Source organism: Centrocercus urophasianus, unplaced genomic scaffold, assembly GCF_019232065.1.
Source record: "Centrocercus urophasianus isolate 14NV4802_14NV808 unplaced genomic scaffold, USGS_Curo_1.0 seq_38, whole genome shotgun sequence".
Classification (NCBI taxonomy): Eukaryota; Metazoa; Chordata; class Aves; order Galliformes; family Phasianidae; genus Centrocercus; species Centrocercus urophasianus.
In genome coordinates, this window is record NW_024884955.1 from 2,161,681 (window position 1) to 2,180,711 (window position 19,031).

At 39.6% G+C, this 19,031-nt stretch overlaps 1 protein-coding gene across 3 annotated transcripts in view; it reads left to right on the forward strand.

Annotated features, from left to right (window-relative positions):
• DIDO1 (death inducer-obliterator 1) overlaps positions 1–19,031 on the forward strand; it is a 46,759-nt gene that overhangs the window by 13,724 nt on the left and 14,004 nt on the right. For all 3 annotated transcript variants that reach the window (XM_042832251.1, XM_042832252.1, XM_042832250.1), the window contains exons 4-12: positions 53–950; positions 1,262–1,580; positions 4,200–4,412; positions 5,127–5,352; positions 16,059–16,515; positions 17,348–17,507; positions 18,165–18,281; positions 18,503–18,610; positions 18,832–18,967. In XM_042832251.1, the coding sequence (XP_042688185.1) occupies positions 53–950; positions 1,262–1,580; positions 4,200–4,412; positions 5,127–5,352; positions 16,059–16,515; positions 17,348–17,507; positions 18,165–18,281; positions 18,503–18,610; positions 18,832–18,967 (2,634 nt within the window). The remainder of the gene's footprint in view (positions 1–52; positions 951–1,261; positions 1,581–4,199; positions 4,413–5,126; positions 5,353–16,058; positions 16,516–17,347; positions 17,508–18,164; positions 18,282–18,502; positions 18,611–18,831; positions 18,968–19,031) is intronic.

The window sequence follows — 19,031 nt, forward strand, 5'->3', positions numbered from 1 at the left end:
GAAAAACATTATTCACCACTACTAATTCAGTAACTTTTCTCTTGGTTTTTAGCATCAGCTTTGGATGAAAAAGATGAGCAAAGCAATGAGGAGGAACAAAAATCTATCAAGCCTACAAGCAAAGAATTCAGGAAAACCTGGGGGTTTCGAAGGACTACAATTGCCAAGAGAGAAGGTGCTGGAGACATTGATATGGACTCTAGTGAACAGCAGCCACAACAACAGCAACAAAGCTTAAATCTCAGGCGTAGTGGGCGACAACCAAAGAGAACAGAAAGAGTAGAAGAATTTCTTACAACAGTGAGGCGCAGGGGGAGGAGAAATGCTCCTATTGCTTTGGAAGATTCAAGTGAACCTGCATCCTGTCCAGCTACAGATGCTGAAACTGCATCAGAAGATAGTGTTGAAAGTGCTTCAGATACAAAGCCTGGAACTCGCAGAACTAGGAGCAGTAAGGATCAGAAAGGCTCTAAAAGCAGGCGCACAAAAGAGGAAGAGGAGGAGGAGGATGAAGAGGAGGAGGAAGATACTTCTGACAGTGACAGTGATGGGTTAACACTGAAAGAACTGCAGAACCGACTGAGAAACAAACGTGTTGAACAAAAACCTACACAACTGACACTGAAAGAAATACAGAATCGCTTGAGAAAAAGAATTTCAGAGCAAGATCCTGCAGAAACAGATAACGTCCAGCCTGATCAGCCAGTTAAGACTGAATTACCTGTGAAACAGGAGCCTGACATTGTAGATAACACTGAGATTGCAAGTCAGGTTGTTGTGTCTGAGGAAAACACTGAAGATCTTCAGGTTCAAAAGGAGGTCAAACCTCCTGCTGGAGCAAAAGGAATTACAGATGAGCAACCTGAAGAACTGCCCAAAAGCAAACCAGAGTCTGAGATTTATGACCCCAATGCACTGTATTGTATTTGTCGTCAGCCTCATAACAACAGGTAGGCAAAACTTTCAGTTAAAAATGCAGTGCTAGTAGCTGGAAGTTTTTTGTGATTGGAAAAAATAAATTGATTGCTATGGCTTGCTTTTTGAATATGTGTAAATAAGTTACTGGGTTTATTTGAAGTTTTGGGGAGAGTTTGTAACAAATATTCAAAGGGAAATATTAATGAAAACAGATGAACGGCTAGGCAAAACAGTATGCTGATATCTTAGCAGGAAAATTAATATCTACTGTTTAAAAAAAAAAAAAAATCAAGTTTTGACTGTAGTCTTTTAATGTTTTACTGTTGCTTTTTTTTTTTTTCAGGTTCATGATTTGTTGTGATAGATGTGAGGAATGGTTTCATGGTGACTGTGTGGGTATTTCTGAGGCTCGAGGGCGGCTGTTGGAAAGGAATGGTGAGGACTATATCTGTCCAAACTGCACCATTCTACAGGGACAGGATGAGTCTATTTCAGAAACAGACCAGCAGGAAGCTAAAGCAGGGCAAGTAAATGTGGATGGTACAGAATTCACGAGCATAGGAACAGTTGAACACAAGTCTGTTGAGGACCAAGGCATCAAGGGTAGGATTGAAAAAGCTGCAAATCCAAGTGGGAAGAAAAAACTCAAGATATTTCAACCTGTAAGTATTTCAGGTTTTCAGTATTTTTTGTGCTTTGTGGAGTACACTGAGGGAATACCTTACTTGTATGGCAGTAAATCCAATTTTGCTCATTAAAGTTAAATATAGATCTGACCAGCTCTCTAAATGTTACTGTTCAGCAACAGTTTATCCATAATTATATCTGTGAAGGAGCTAACTAAAACAAAGCAAATGTTTTTGGAAGAGGTGATTTGAAACTTTTATTCAGGTGTAAGGAAATGCCACACAGTGTGCTCTGTGATACTGAACTTCTCAAAATTCTGTTTTGGAAATCAAATAAAAGTCGAAGTTCTGGACCATCTCATTTGAGCTTTAAAATCTCAAATCATTTTTTACATTTTCAGTCATAATGGAAGTTTTTACTTAATGTTGGCAAGTGTCTGTGTTGGAGTTGGTTCCAGCTCTTCCAGTTACCTCTACTTCTAGTTGAAGTTCTGGTATTTATTGTCATGATGCTTAAGTTACTAGTATATAGAAAATCATTTTGTGTTGCCTTTTGAAAGGGTAACATAAAAGCGTGCATTGGAAATTATTAAGAATTCTGGTATGAATTCCTGTAATTTTGTACTAGCAAGTTCCTTGCTTAAATCAAAATAGAGCCAAAGAAGCTGCTTCAGCTCAAGCCATGTAGATTTAAAACGTGCTGCAGTTCAATCTCTATTACTGGGGTTACCATAGTAATGCCAATGTTTTCCTTTTCTTACCATGCCTTGAAGACCATGTTTAGTGTATTTGTTATCAGAAGGCTACAGCTGTTCAGATTTGTGAATTTTCCTTTGACAGTCTCTGAATTTTGGTGTCAATGACTTGGATTATAATCTTCCTGTTGTAGAAAATTTTTATGCAGAATGTTTTTGAAAAAAATGCTTTTGAAAAAATACTCAGCAATTTAAATATCAGAACTGTTAATATCAGTGTAGTGATCCTAAGTATAAATGAAAGCAATGTGAGCTTAGTGTATGCTAAGTACTCTCTTAAGGTAAATATGTTACATGTTTGCTCAAATGTTTGCAAACAGTTTCAGCTGTGTTGAATGCAAACTTGTACATACTTGCACAGAAAGTTCAGAAAGCTTGACTGCTGGGGTCTGCATTTCTGACAGCATTAGTGTTAATTTTAAGTACTGCTGCTACTTATGTTTGGTATTAATGTGCTAGCATGTTTGGCAGATGAGTCCACATTTTGAAATAAGGCTTGGCTGTTCAGTTTGTGTGTTACCCCATGCTGTCCCTCATACCCCAGTGAGGATCTCTCTGTATAGAAGCAAGCAGCCCATTGTGCAGAATTCCCTGCCCAATTCTGGGGAAAGAAATCAGCCCATCACTTCATATCTTGATGGGCTGAAACCACTCTGTGTTATGACTGACACAGTTACTGTGTTCTGACACCAGAATTCTGAGCACTTCACAAAAGGCTCCTCCTTGTTGCTGCCCATAAGTACCTATTACTTAAGAACTGTAGTTTGTGATTAAAACTCTTAGGAATTCTTCAAATAGAAACATCAGTGATGAAAGTGTTGTCATTATCTGAGTCACAGTCCTTGATAGTTAATGATGGCTGTTAACTGAATTTTGAGGTGCTTCCTAAGGAAATTTCATCCTTCTTTGTTGAACTACTTAGTTAAGTGTATATGTGAATGGAAAAGAATATGAATCACAGTGTCAATTTTTTATGGGAAAAGTCCTTAAACTCAGCTTCTATGGGACTACAGCAACTAACTAATCCTTGACTTTGGGGTAAGAAGATGTTAAAAGATGTTAAGCTATTTAAAGATTATTTATTCCAGTGGAAATATTGCTTTGAAACTGTTACTTTGGTAGTTAGAAATCACAGTTTATGGAGGAGGAGTGAGAGGCTGTCTCCATCCCAGCTATTTCAAATATTAGGTCAGTTGTATAGCATTTTTATGAGTAATCTAGAAGATGGAACAAGTGATACTGACCTTACGAACGTCATTTTTGAGGGATGTGCTGTGTTTTCTTCTCCAATGTTCAGATTTAAGTGACATTGAGAGTAGTGTTAAGGAAATGCAGGTTTTGTATGTGAACTTTTAAATAGGTAACTAGTATTAGAGTATGACAGAATTGTGTAGGAGAATGGCTGTGCTCATGCCAGATGAAGACTTGTAGTATTAAAATTGGTAAGCCTCTTGAGCAAGAATTACCTGTATGCTGCAGGAGCTGAGTGCCTTTTTTTGCATGTGGCTGGTGCTGAAAACAGCTGCTGGGAGTGGTATAGAAGCAAAATGTGGTTTAGAAATCTTCATCTTGTGAAACCAGCTCTATGCTGTTAAGGAAGTTCCTCACGTTATGTGGGGGATCAGAGCAAAAGCATTTCTGTGTTCATGGGATCAGAAAATGAGGGTGCGTTGGTTCACTGCTAGCAGGATGACCAGTACAGCACATCCTAAAAATACTGTTGCAAGAATGAAATGCTTTTAATTTGTATGGGTTGTTTGTGGCATCTTAAGGATGAAAATTATTCTTATGTAGATAATTGCTCAGGTCACTGTCATAGCTGTAGACTGAACTTTTGTAAGTTCTTCATGTTGTAAAGGTTTCTGATTCATTTTTGAACTTGTTCTACTTCAATCTTCAGGTAGTTGATGCTCCTGGTGTGTCCAAGTGCATTGGTCCTGGATGTTTCAATGTGGCTCAGCCTGATTCTGTGTATTGTAGCAGTGACTGCATTCTCAAACATGCTGCAGCCACCATGAAGTATCTGAGTACAGGCAAAGATACAAAACCAAAACCTAAGGAGAAGACCAAACCAAAATCTGAAAAACCTGGTGTGACAAAATCTCATCTCCAGGTAAGTTAATATTTGTGATCTGAAACAGCTGTGTGGAAGGACAGTGGCTTGTTTCTGTGCTCTCCTTTTTGAGGCAAACAAAATTGCTAAGTTGTTCATTAAAGAGAAACATCCCTTTTTTCTATCCCGTTTTCTGTTCCTTTTGTTCTGATGAATTGCTCTCCTGAGGCTTATTTTGATAGGTAGGTAGAGTTTCTGGAAAGGACTCTCCAGACAGGAACACTCTTTGTATAATTTAATACAAACAGTAGTATACCATTTTATTCTAAAGTTAATTGCAAGTTTTTCCTTGTTTAATTCCAAATTGCTGGATTGGGTAATATTTTTTAATTACTATATAAAATAGTAATTAAATTATAAAAACTATGAATTATTGTCTTACTGTATTGTATGTGTGGTTTGGGAAGCAAAACAGTGAAATTAAAGCCTTTCTTTCCTTTTGAAGCACCCATAAAGTGTTTAGTAGTTTTTAAAACAAAGGAAAGAAAACACTGCTACGAGTTTTTTTTATTAATCACTCCCTGCTTCTGAAGTTACAGTGTATATTCTTGTACTTTAAAGACTTGGATTTGAGATTGCACAGTGTCAGCTGTATTTACGGGAGCTTACTGTGCAATAAATTTGCTTACCTATATGTAACTGTATCACTGCTCGTTTGTGAAATACAATATGTTTGATGAGTATTAGTAATTAAGCTTCTTTCAACCATTACAGGCAGGCACTAAGCCTCTTTCAAACCAGAAGAGACAATTTCCTGAGAAAAAAGAAACGAATGTGAAGAAGACTGTTTTGTCAGCTGCCAAGACTGAGGCAAACACTCAACCTATTGCTAGAGAGCCAGCAGCAGAAAACACCACGCCATCATGGGCAAGCGATCATAATTACAATGCTGTAAAGCCTGAAAAGACTGCTGCCATATCATCTTCACTGTTGTTCAAATGTATGTATCGCATAGGGATATTCATGAATAACCACATTTTCTTTGAATACCCATCCATTCTTGGCTCTGCGAGACTAGGGAGGTTAGGGTTAGGGTTGGTTGTTTAACGTGGCACAAAGCTTTTCTCCACCTTCAAAGATTCACACGCAGAGATAAATGGAGACGCTAGCAGAAGTTTCATTTGTATCGTGGGACAGTTGTATGATTAACAGCTGATTTGTGAATGCAAACTTCATGATTAAGCTTAAAATTTTTCCCATAAAGACAATACCTGTCTGTAATGTAGAAAAGGTAAGTATTGCAACATTTTTAAAGTTTTAACGAAAAGGTCACATAGTCTGCAGCTTGAATCAGCAACTGACTGTACTACTTGGAATTGTATTTTTGTGATTTAGATTTCTCACCTGTCTCTCAGGCCTTACATTTTCATTGTTAGTGACGAAAATGAAGTCTTCGACGTGGTATCCAACAGCACTTTTACACTTCTGCAAACAGCTTTTAACTGTCAAGTATATTCAAGCTCTTCCTACTGCTTTTCTTCTTTACATGAAATGATTTAAGTGCCATTCTTTACTTTTAAGTTTGGGGGGAGGAAGTACTTTTTTTTTTTTTTTTACCTTTCTATTATGTTCATACTTCACACATTATCCACACACACAAGAACACATCTTGAGTGGGTATTGGGCAGAAATATTGCATATTTTTGCAGGTTTTGAGTAGCATCCTTGTAACACACAAAGGTAAGTAAATACTGCTTTGTAGCCTAAACAGGTGGTCTTGCTAATGTTCTTTTACTCAAACTAAGTAGTTTTGTGATGCAGTGATGGAGCTTCAAATGAAATCTTACATTGCACATTTATGAAGCACATGACTTAGTATCTAGTATTTTCCCACTTGAAAATTAATGAATTCAGGAGTTCAGTGCTCTCAGCTTTCTTAACCACACTTCAGCCAACTTTCATATTTAGAAATAAACATAGTTATTAAACCCTTTATATATAAAAGTAACTGGTAAGTTCATAAATCTTCTCAGTCTAATTTTTAAACACAGGGAGCACTGTGTACCTTATGTTGCTCCATTCTACTATGGCAGTTACTAGGTGCATTTTAATTTTGTTTACCCAAATGGAAAATTCAAAGGTTATAATTTTTCCTTACATATTTTTATACTGTTGGTTGATAAAATGCCCCGTGCCTTTTTCTACAACGAAGTCTTAAAATACGAATTTCTATAAAATTGCATTTTGAGTTTCTTGTAAAGAAACTTGCTTTTTAATCAGAAACTAGCATTGTTTAAATGTAGCTGATAATTTGAAAGGACCAAAATGAAAGTACAAGGGCCTATTTTGCATGCAAATTCGTGTCACACCTCTATCTCAGCATAATTGCAAGTGTTGATATAACCACAGTACTTAAAATGCTCTTACTACTGTAGTTCAATTTTCCTTGGAGACAGGAATACAGATCTTGAGGCAAGAGGTTTTTTATTTTGAGAGGCTTGCTCTTAAACTTTACAACACAAAGTTGCACAGATTGAACCAATTCCAGTAGAAAACAGGGCTCCCTTAACTAAATCGTTAAATTAGCGCGTAAAAAAATCTGTGTTTATACCAGACTTCAGTAACAAAAACAACCTAGTCTGTGTGATGACAAACTCTCATATCAAATGCAGTGAAGAACTTCACATTGCTGTCACTAAGGTAAGCTGTGCTACTATGTGGACACCGTGGCACTACTAAAATCCCAGGTAAATTGTATGTTTGGGTAAAAAGATTGTCCTGCTTTTTGACTGGACTGGTGTATTCTGTCATCATCATGAGAAGCTGCTGTTGCATCTTCCTCAAGGGTATTTGTTGTGGTTTAACCTGGCACTAAATGATACCAGTGCTCATATTTCCTAGAGCTGTTAATGAGTGGGACTCTCTGGGGAGATCTTCCATTCAGAAGGTCAAAGTGCATTAACTGTGGTACAGCTGTCCTGTTTTACAGCAGTACTTAGGGAGAAACAAATGAATGCTGCCCCCTTCTGGAATAGAGGTAGCAAGGTTTTGAAAGCACTAGTTCTGGTGATTTTTAAAGAAAAGCAAACAACAAAAAAAAACACTTTGCTTTTGTTATCCTCTCTCAATTTTCTTCATTTTTTTGTGCAGTTCATCTTCTGTGCATCTAAGAACTAATCCCAGTCTGATGCTTGCTTATATAACTTATGGTCCCACATTCAAAGGACACCTGGACTGCCTTGTTCCTATACACCTCCAACAGAACATGGAGCCTCTCAGGGCAATACAGTAATGCTAGGATCTGATAATCAGAAAGTTTGGGTGTATGAAAATGTGATTTTTGTAATGCTGTGTTAAGGCAGGAAGGATGCCATTTATAACACATTTTCTCTCCTTAACCTTTATACTCAAGACCAGAGGAGTTATCACTCAGGTGGTAGAATTAATGTTAGAGTATGTAAGTATCACTGTAGAAAGAAAAAACAAGGCCATTTCTGCGCAGACTGCTGCCTGTTCAGACAAGTTTGTACCTGCTTATGTTGTGACTCTGCAGTTGAGTATGTAGACACACTGGTATGGTTCAGCTTAAATGTTAGGAAAGGGTTTTACTTAAGTTGTAAGTATGTTTGACTGCGAGGACTACACTATTTATTGTTAAACTTTTATTTTTGTGTGAGTGCTCCCTTATGACATACTGGGCCAAGTTCCATACTGTTAACATCTAAACTACTTCAGATACCTCAGTTAAGACCTGAAAGCTAAGGTGTCTTTGCTTAATACTACATTTATTCTGCAAAACAGGCCTGTTCCATTGGGCATTAACTATCGAACAGCACTGAAGGAGTAAGAAGAGCTCCTACTTTTCTGTTACTAGCAGTTTCCTAGGATGTGGTTGCTGCATATGTGGTCTAGGCTTAACCCTTTGTAACTATAGGAGCTTTCTGAGGGATAAAATAATGATCTGAATACTTAACAATGAAGCTGCCAGAACTGCTGAGAAATTCACGTTGGAGTTGGCTGTGGAAAGATTATAGAGCAGAAGTTTCTGGTGTAGCACAGCTCCAGTGCCAAACTTGCATCATGAGCGTGGTGGGGGCTGTGCTGGCACAGGGGCTGCTGGGCAATCTGAACCCTGGCTCTGGAGTGAGGCAGACCAGTATTGGCTGCTGAAGCCAACATCCCCTGGGACTCATCCTCTTAAAAGGAGCAGTGGTATCCTTGGGGAGCAATTACCATCTCCTGCCTGTGAACTCCCGGAGCTCCCCTTCTCTGCTCTACCAGGTATGTTACATCTGTCCTGTGGTTGTCAGCCACTTGAAGATTTTTGCCATGTGTCTTATGTTAGGAAGGCTGGTCTCTGCTGACAGCGTATTTTCTGTTGTGCCTTTCAAGCACCCAGCATCCTTGTGGCACTTGGATAACAGAACGCCAGCAGAATTGCCGTAATGGGTGCTTGGTTTCAGTGTGAGGAGCTGTCACAGGAGGGCTGGGATGGGGGAGACACGTGGTACAACCTACAGATGCACTATGACTATCAGGGTGGTTTACCTCTTGTCACCAAAACTGAAAGTGATGCAAGTTTGATTAAAAAAACCTCACCACCCTCTATTGCTGTTTTGCGTTCTTTTACTAATATTGCTTTAGTTCTCTGAACTTAACTCGATTGACTGGAGAGCTGGTGAAAAAGATCTTCCTCTGATAGTCCCCAAATAAAAGGGTTTTAATGAGACCATCTCCTTGCACTTTGAAGTCGAGTATTGCTGCTGATACTGGTGCTGATGGTTCGCTGTGCTGATCTCTATACTGAACTTGGACCCTGAAGATGGCCTGTCCCTCCAACGAATGATGGTGCTGATCCAGAAAAGGTTCTTGAAAACAAGGAGATCTCTTGTTTTTAACAGTGGACGGTGCCTCTCTTTCTCTCAGGAGCTGACATAGTTATGAAGTAGCTGTGTAGTATGAATCATAATTTCATGTAAATGAAAGCAAAGCACTGCACGTCTAAGTTACAGGTTTGCATGAGGATAGCTACAGTGCTGGTTTCAGCGCAAACAAATCACCACTACAAAAAAAAGCCCCTTCTCTTGATTTCCTAAATCAGTTTTAATGGCAGATTCACTTTGTCTGCCTGAATGTGGAGGCTTGACACAGAGAATCAGTTTTATTATGAACTGCTTGTGTAGATCAGAATGGATAAATGCTTTTGGAGGAGGAAAAAAAAAAAAAAAAAAGGCTAGTTTTTGGTGATGAGGTTTGATTTGATCTTAAAAGTGAAAACGGGCAGAGTTCACATTGTTTCAGAGGCAATTAACAGTGGAAACTAACACCCAAACCTGCTTAAGAATAGTTCAGATCTTCTGAATGACTTGAAACTAATCCTAAGCTATCTGAGAGAAATGACAAGGCCAAAAAAAAGCAGACCTGAAAAAGCCCCAAGCTTCAGGAGTGCAGCAATTGCACAGCCCTGTAATAGAAGCTGTTACAAGCTACACCTCACCTTCACAGCCTTGGGCATTGAGTGCTCAGTGCCACAAGAGGGTGCTTCAGTGGCACCTAACAGGATTGACTCTTCGACGAGTTTCTGAGGCTCAGATGTCAGGCATGCATCCCAGCAGTGTGACTGCAATGGCTGCACATGAGGAGTGCTTCTTGACTGGTAAGTAACTTCCCGTTGTAGAGTGCTTTATAATTGACATCTAAAGCACCAGCTCACCCATGTGTTTTGTTCAGTCTTTAGTTAGATAATGCATCGGAAGATCTCACCTAAACTCATGGGTTAAAGCTCTGTAACAGGCACTGTGTTGGAGTACAGAGCTGACGTTCTGCTCTAAGATTGCTTCTGTCACTAGTCATACAGAAAGGGCTCAGTCATACCACAACTGCATGAGCCAAGTCTGTGCAAGACGTGGGCTGAATGAAGAGAATGAATGAAGAGAAGCTTCTAGGAAAACAGTAGTTCCAAATGAGGCTGGGGAAGTTTTTTTCCTATCTTCCATTTGAGCATTTTAGAAAGGTAAACTTGCTGTTCCTGAGCTCTTAAATATCGATAAATAGGGGTGAGACGTTTAATTGCGGAGCCACGTTCAGACCGGACAGCTGCAGTACATAAGTGATAGGACAAAAACTGATGGTGTTGCTGCTGCCTTCCTTTGAACAAGGAGCAGCACGACCATCTGCAAGTTCACTGTTCCATAGGCTAACGCTGGTGTACGTTGTGGTTTTTTGTTTTTAAATTCTTAATTCTTTTCACAACTGAATTTCTATCAGACATTTAAGCTGTGGTTAAGGCGAGTGCTGTGTCCGGCCCTTAGAGACAATGTGTGATTACTCGGCTCAGGGTAATCTTCACACAAGTTTTCAGAGAATACATCCTGATATAGATATTCTTGCTTTATTAACTGCAAAACTTCACTAATATTGTGAATTTGCTCTAATTTCTTTTCTGAAAAGGATGCCAAATCCTTTTGGATGTAACATCCAATCCGCTTCCAAAGGTGGATCCCAAGTAGCTGTGCACTTCTTTCTAAAATCCTTTATTTTGGTGAGCAGGGAGAATTAAGAGTATCCATGGAACCCATGCATGCTCCAGCAATCTTTGCACTGTGGGCGCATAAAGGCTCACTGATCTGCAGGGTAATGCTGCGTTGGTGAAGTCCTGCTCACTTGTCAATATGTTGTGACAGTAAAAAGTTCTAAGCAAGCTGAACGACATGCACCCCTCATCCCATCTTCCCTGTGCTTTGTTGAGGGAGCTCTTACCATAGAGGGGAGGGGAAGGAACCCGAAACATTAGTGTAGGCAGGGGAGGAGGAAGAGCACATCTAATAAGAGACAGCGTAGATGGTAGAAGAGGCTTTAGTTCTGTGCATGAGCAACCTTGTGCCAAGGTTCTCAATTCTGTAGCAAATAACTTCCATGACTGCAAGAGATGCTTTTCACAACCAGAATTTCTGTAGTGTTCTGGGCTGCTAGTTGTGATGCTTTGTTGTTGTGAGGTTTTGTTTTAAATCTAAGCCTTACAAACTCATTGCAAAACACTTTTCAGTCACCCGTGGTTCATCTAAAGCATAGCTTACAACTTGAGCAAGAAATCTGGCAATCTTAGCTGTGATCCAGTTAATGCTAAAATATAGCACACTTCTCCAGACATTTAAATACTGGAGTAACTAGATGTCTCCAGCAAAATAATGTCACAAATGAAATAAAATTTGAGCTGTGAGGGGATGGTGCATGTAGGGAACCTGCTTTGGCAGGGGGGGTTGGACTCGATGATCTCTGGAGGTCCATTCCAACCCCTACAATTCTGTGATGTGATGTAATATCTTGAAATGGCTTTCTAAAGCGACTGTTGCAAAGACTGGGAGGAGAAGAAGAGAGACCTGAAATAGGCTTCAGCGTTATCTCTGCAGAAAAATTATTGAAGAGGCTGGGGGAAGAACGAAGTTTCCTGTGGATAGCTTTGGTGGTGGTGGTGCAAAACACAACTTCTCCATGCAGGTGAGAGATTACAGCACAAATGCATCCTGCAAATCCGTCACCGAAAATGATCGGTGCTACGTTGTGGAAGTCATTCTTGAGTTGGATCTAACTCATGATATGAAGCATCAATGCTGAACCTTAGAAGTATGCTTGAACATCTAACTTTCAACCAGCTCATCTGTAACACAGCAGATAATGTGGCAGTTCTGCACCACTTAAAGGAGTTTCATTCTTAGCTGTGTGTTGCAATATTTGGCTTAGCTTTAACAAGAATTTCCTTAGGGGAGGTATTCTCTATCTGATGACGTCTAGTGGGAGAGATTGTAGTAATGTCTGTAGTTAAGATAACAGTAATGCTGTTTCATAAGCCTTAAGAACAAAACGAGAAAAAAAAAAAGCAACAAACCCACCTTTCTAGCTTTGTGCTCACTGGGTCTCACTGGCAATGAGCAGACTCATTAGCTCCATCTATACCTCAGTCTTTTTTAGCCTATGCCTCTCTTTGGTCAGAAAGAATCCTGTTGCTGTCTGAGTGGTTCACAGGACAGAACGGGTAATGTGGGAATTTAATGGGGGAAGATGGGGGAGTTGTTCTGTTTCAAGTGTCCTTTAACATCAAGCCCAGGGATTCAGAAGTGTTGGATGGAAGAGTCACCAGATGCTTCCTTCTGGCACTGATCTTTTGTCTGGTGAAACCTCATTCAGGCTGGTTAAGCTGATGTTCTGTAGTAGTCTTTATTTCAAAATTGGTTTAAGAGCATTTATTGTAGGTACGCTGGAGCTGCTGATTAAAAAAAGGACTGAAAACATCACAGTACAAAGCACAGCAGCCCCTGTGAGTGGTAGGCATTGACTGTGTCTTCAAGCTGTTCGTGACCACAAGGCGAAGTGATTTGAAACTCGTGGTCCAAACAAATACCGGGTTGTTTTTGTTCCATCAGTTTGCTGAGCAACGGTGACATCTGTTCAGAAATTAAATTCCACAAATGTTGACATTCTGCTCGCTGGAAAGAGTGCACATTACTGTACAAGTTTCCCAAACGTGCTCTGGTGATAGCACGAGTCCTGGGGCTGTGCTGCCACTGTGACAAGGCAACAGGGCAGAGAGCTGCTGGCAGAAGAGGCAGTCCTGCTCCCTCCCTGCACTCTGCTGCGGCTCCTGCCTCCTGGGCATTGACTGCAAGACCTGTCCAAAGGCAGAGGGAGTTGGTGCGGCTCGACTGTCTGCAAGTGGAACTGAAACCTCAATAGGTCAAACTTGCTTTCTCAAAGTCATTACAAGATACGGGTTTCTTTTAAGATAAGGCTCATCTGCTGACATTGCAGGTTATTAGCATATGAAGGATTTAAGTATCCATGATTTGTTGTCAATGCACACACCATTTTAATAATCTTCAAATACAGTGAGATGTTCACAGAATCACTACCATCAAGTACTATTAGGTAGACAGTTGGTGTAAGGTAATATTTTGACTTGCGGAAACCATTAGTCTTTCACAAAGCTGAAATATTTGCACGTTCTCTATTGGCTAAAATAGCACACGTTGTGCTGGAAACCTTTTCAGTGCACCTGTTTCTGTACTGGGAATTTCAATCTACCTTTGCACTATTGCCATTTGTGTACATTACATGTACGTATTCTTACCCATGATGTAGTTATTTGGATCGTAACGTTTAGAGTATGGATGTATTATTTTTTTTTTTATAACATATACATCATCTGATTAACACAACATCTTGGCAGTGCTGTTAACTTTATTAAGTTAACTTTATCAGCGTGCTTCTTGTTAACCAATTTGAACAAATGACTGGAGAGGATAGGGTATTAAATATAACTTTAGTATTTAATGGCTTGTAATTATGCTGTGCACAACTAAAGCTCTTAGCACTGAGGACTGGATTGTACTGTGGTCATTTTGTTGAAACCTGAGCTGTGCTGTCCTGCCTTCCATAGTGTGTCACAGAAAGGTGCTGCTGTCCCACTTGACTGAAGAGATGCAAGTCTGTGCAGAAGATGCAGTAAGCTGGGAAACAGAAATTCCTGCAGACTTATCATGCACACATTCTGGATATTCATCTTCTCTCTTCTCAATAATGTTAATACTGGCTTTTTACCTCTTTTAGCTCTGGATGCCTCATTTGACCGAACCAAACCCATCAGCGATAGTTTCTAATCCCTCTTGGGGTGGCTGAAGACCTCCTGACGAATAACGTGGGGTTGGTGGGGTGTGCTTAGTGGGGGGAGCATCAGAAAAGTCAGCGTGGGTCCTGCTGAGGCTCTCCCCAGCTCCATGGTCAGTCTGACAGTGAGTGGGACAGCCTCTAGGGAATAGCTTGAGAACAACGATCTACTTTAGAGTAAGATCTCCACATTCTTTGGAAGGTTTCAATATATTTTGGTAGCTGTCTCATTTTACACCTCAGATAAATTTCGCTCTGAAAAACTGAAATAATACATGTTTCCAAAACAAACAAACACACAAAAGAAAACAGGATAAATGATTCTTCCAGCTTTTTTGCACTGTGTTCTAGTTTAGACACACTTCTGCACTTTGCCTTGTAGAAGTTCAGGTGCAGCGTTTATTTTTAGTTGATCTGAACCATCAGTTTCTGTATTTGTAGTGAAACTACGATGATAAGAGCCAACGTAGCAAAGCTGTTGGAAGCATTCCTTCTGCTGGAGGAGTGTACAAGTGTTCAGGGTCATTTAGAACTGAGTTGTAGAGAAAAGTCAGGAGGCTGTTTCATCTGGGGTTTCATTCACAAAGGGAGTGCTTGCAGCATGTTTCTTAAGTAATTCAAACCTTCCCCTTTTGTGGCTGTATTTCCATTCGAAATCTATGCTGTCTGACGTTTCTTGGATCAGGCTTTACAAAGGTGCTTCCATCTTTGTCCATTCCAAATCTATTTCAGAACCCATGAGAATTGGATGCATCAGACCCTTCCTGATAATTGCTGCTCTTGTTGTAGCAGGTGTGGAAGGTGAAGAGGGACTTATTTGGTCTTTGGTGAAGTTATCTAAAGTTTTTGAATCCTTTCCAGAAAGCATCCAGCTTTTTGCATCTAGAGCTTCAGGGCCAATTCTTCCATTGACAAATCCTTACTAGTTGAAAGCATCAGATAAAAATTAGTGTGTTAATTGGTTGGTAGTTAACTGCAGGTTTGTGAGAGGGAAAAAAAGACTTGAGGGAGTAAGTTTGACTTTTCTAATTGGAAGTGTTGTATTTCAGTAGGTAGGTTCACTCAGAGCCCATCGTTGTTTGAACTGTTGTGATGCATGTGTTAGTGCTAGCCCACTGTAAACATAATATTTCTGGTAAGCTGAGGTGGAACAAATCTTGTTTGCTGTACAAGGGGCTGTTTTTGGTTTATTTTGTTATTCTGAATTGTTTCTGTTGATGCCAGGAGGTGAATGGATGAAAAACTGAAGGAATGGTTGGCTTTGTGTCCCACTGAAGTCTAACTTAAACGTGAGATTATGGCTATTGATCTGTTTAGTAACGGTAGAAAGAATAATTAGTTTAAACAGCAAGTTTTGGATATGGTGAATGACATGATGGCATTTAGATGGCCACAGCTTTTAATGTTTAGTTCTGGAAGTCTAGAGTTTAGCTGGAAACTGAACAGGAAGATCTAATCATAATTTAATTGTGGTGATGACCAAGTAGATGGAGAATGCAGTTAAAACTTTCAGCAACTTCTGTGTTATGTAACCTGGCTCTCTTTCCTTGTTCCTTAAAAAGTCTGTAGAAGGGATTTCTTAAACTTCAAGAATATTCAGCTTGGGGTGACATTAATTCAGCCACAAACTGGTGGAATCTAGTCAACCTCCGCAGTGAAACAGTTCTACAAGTTTCTATGAGAATTTTTCTGTTTGAATATAAGATATGGGTTGTTTTGACTTTGTGTGAGTGTGGAGTTTTGAAGCTTGATCATGAAATCCAGCCAGGGAATCTTTGAAGGTGGTGCCTTTGTCAGATTTTTTGCATAGCGTGTGAATAAGATTTTCAGTCTGCACAGCTGAAGTGGAGCTGTTAAACTCTTCACTCTGGCAAAATATATTATTTTGCATTCAAGGCAAATTTCTTCTCTCAATATTTGTAACCTTGGTAGTTATTCTCTAGAAGTGTCATTTCACAGACTTCCTTATAGATTGATAAAAGGTCTTTGTAAACAGCAAGCCATAAATGTAAGTATTTAGTATTGTACTGTTCTTTGTTTTGACAGCTCAAAAGGGAGATAAAAAGAAGGAAGACAAAGCAGCAGAGCACACTGTGGCATCAAAGAGAGCTGTTGCTTCAACATCTGTGGCAGAGAAACAGACATCTCTCACTAAAAATCTTCTTCCCAAGAAGGCCCCAACCTTCTCTAGCTTGTCACTAGCCAAACAGCCACTGAAGTCTTCTACTGGGAGTTTCAAAGGTGTAATTCCCAAGAAGCCCTGGCCTTCATCAGACAGCGTTCCTTCAAAGCCTTCAGCTCCTCCTCCTGCCTCATCGCTACCCAAAAAGCCAGTTGCATCGTCCAGTTTGGGTGCAGGACTCAAAAGGCCTGCTCCATCTTCTGTTCCCACTGCATCTGGAAGTAGTCAAGTGAAAGTATCGGCTGTTCCTATCCAGTCACAGCCCAACTCTCAGATTCGACAAAATATTCGGCGATCCCTAAAAGAAATTTTGTGGAAGAGGTGGGAATTCAGAGCACTTATTTTGTATAGGAAGCTATATCTGAAAATAAGCAAAATTGAAGGATTTAACTTATACTAGAAACTGGTATATGTACTAGAAACTGAAAATACATTTAGCATTTCAGGTTTATTAAAAATAAAAAATCCAGATCTAAAATCAATGTGCAGGTGAAAAGGCTTTTAAAGAAAAGCCACAAAGCCCCTACCCCATTTCTGCTGAGACAGTGACATCTGAAGAATTAAACCGCAGCACAGAAGCATTTGAGGAGCAGTGATCTGAAGTTAAAATCTGGCGATGGCGGTGCTTGCAGATGTAGAGGTGGTACAAGAATAGTATTGGGAATGTCACAGTGAAGAGCTAGTAACTGTAGCACTTATATGTATAAATAAAAAAAGAATGCTGAAATGTTGTCCCACAAGTGCTGTTAAAGCTGTGGTCGGCTGTCAAGGCGTGCACCACTGCGTTCTGGTGGTGTCTCTGAACTAGAAATGTTCACAGCGGGAAGTCTGAGCTTAAACTCAAGAGCTTAGGCTTCCTGTGTAGCTCATGGCAGAAAGCTCCCTTTGGTGCCAGGAGCAGTCACAGAGGCTGACCTCAGCTCATCCAGGCTGTCTTTCCTGTCTTCTGTAGACAGAGACGAGAGGCTGCCATACTTCTCAGCTTGAGGTCCTGAAATACGCTTTGATTTTGAGATGTCTTAAAAGAGACCTGAGTCCCTGCTGGGTGCAGAGGAGCTCAGTTTCACTCCTTCCTCTGGAAGGTTATTTTTTAATGAATGCTACCTGAAGATTCGTGCCTAACATAAATGCATGGACATCTTGTTTTTAACAGAGTCAACGATAGCGATGATCTGGTCATGACAGAGAGTGAAGTGGGGAAAGTAGCACTAAATATTGAGAAGGAGATGTTTAATTTGTTTCAAGTTACGGACAACCGATACAAGAGCAAATACCGCAGCATCATGTTCAATCTCAAGGACCCAAAAAACCAGGTTTGGAATTTCCTTAAACAGTGAATGTACTGAAATATATTAATATTTTTTTAATATGTTAAGATCTATACTGAAAATTGTGAGTTTCGAGATAGCAATTTATGAGTTATACAGTACAAGATTATTTTAAATCCTTCCAAATCTCTTTAAAAAAATCTAGTAGGAATTGAACTTCAGTTGGATCATGTGTATTTATTCAGTCTGGGCCTTTGGAGTGGAATATTCACTGAATGGCATTCTTAATTATAGGCTTCATTCTTCCTCCTGTGACATTCTGTAGTATGTATCAGATACTGCTTCTGTACGTGATTGTTTTAAAAGGAAGAAAACCTTTTACAGGTGGAAATATATACTAGAAAACACTTCAAACTTTGTGGGACTTTTCCCTCTAATTTCTGCAATAGATATAAAACAGAAGTGGCCATTCAACTTCTGAAATAACTGTTCAGTTAAGTTGACTTTTTTATGATAATCAGGAAAATTTGTACTTGATGTTTATTTCATCCTTGTTTTCTGGTTGCTGTACCTTTCCCACTTTGCTTATAATTAATTAATATTTTTAATAGGGAATTAATAAATCCAAACATGTTTTGACAGTTCAACACTGCGTATCTTTTTTGTTATCTTCAGCATAGCAGCAGTGTGTTTTGTTTATAGGGACTTTTTCATCGTGTTCTTCATGGGGAAATCTCTCTGTCAAAACTTGTGAGAATGAAACCAGAAGAACTTCTGTCTAAAGAACTGTCTGTGTGGAAAGAGAAACCAACCAAAGCAGTAAGTGATGTACAGTTTTCCAGTATGTGCTTAGGTATGAATTAAAAGCAAGTTCACCAGCCCTTAGCCCTCCTGTTACTGTTTTCGTCATAATGAAGTAGGAATAATTCTACGTTTCAGAAGGCTTTTTCTCTTCCACTAGCCAGCTAGTAAGAAAGTACAGAATGCAATTATAAAGTAAGTGTGCAGTCTTCTTATTGAAGTGATTTTGTTTCTCTCAGGTGATGGAGTCGAGAAAAAAATCACAGGAGGTCAAGAAAGTACCTGTGAAACGGGAACATGCACCTGATCTGAATATGGAAGACTCTCCACCAGTGTCTGATTCCGATGTAAGTATCAGCTGTTGCTTTAGCATGAAGACCTCAAAGGAGGTCAGTGGTAACTAAGTAGGGCCTCAAATTTTTGCTCAGAAATGTGACCTGTTTCACTGAGCTGTAAGAGTATTACCTCGTAGGTGTGCTGTGAGCATTTTCCTGTAATTACATTCCCAAAGTATTTCTTTGTGATTGAAATTGGTGATCAACCAGAATGTTTGTTTGTTTGTTTTTAGGAGCAGCAAGAGTCAGCACGAAGTGTACCAAAATCAAACAGTGCTCCTTCTTTGGATGTTTTTAGCAGTATGTTGAAGGATACAACAAGTCAGCACCGAGCCCATCTTTTTGATTTAAACTGCAAAATTTGTACAGGTATCTACATGTTGACTATGTGTGATGTTAGAAGAATTCTTAAGAGCTTTGTCTGCATGTTTAT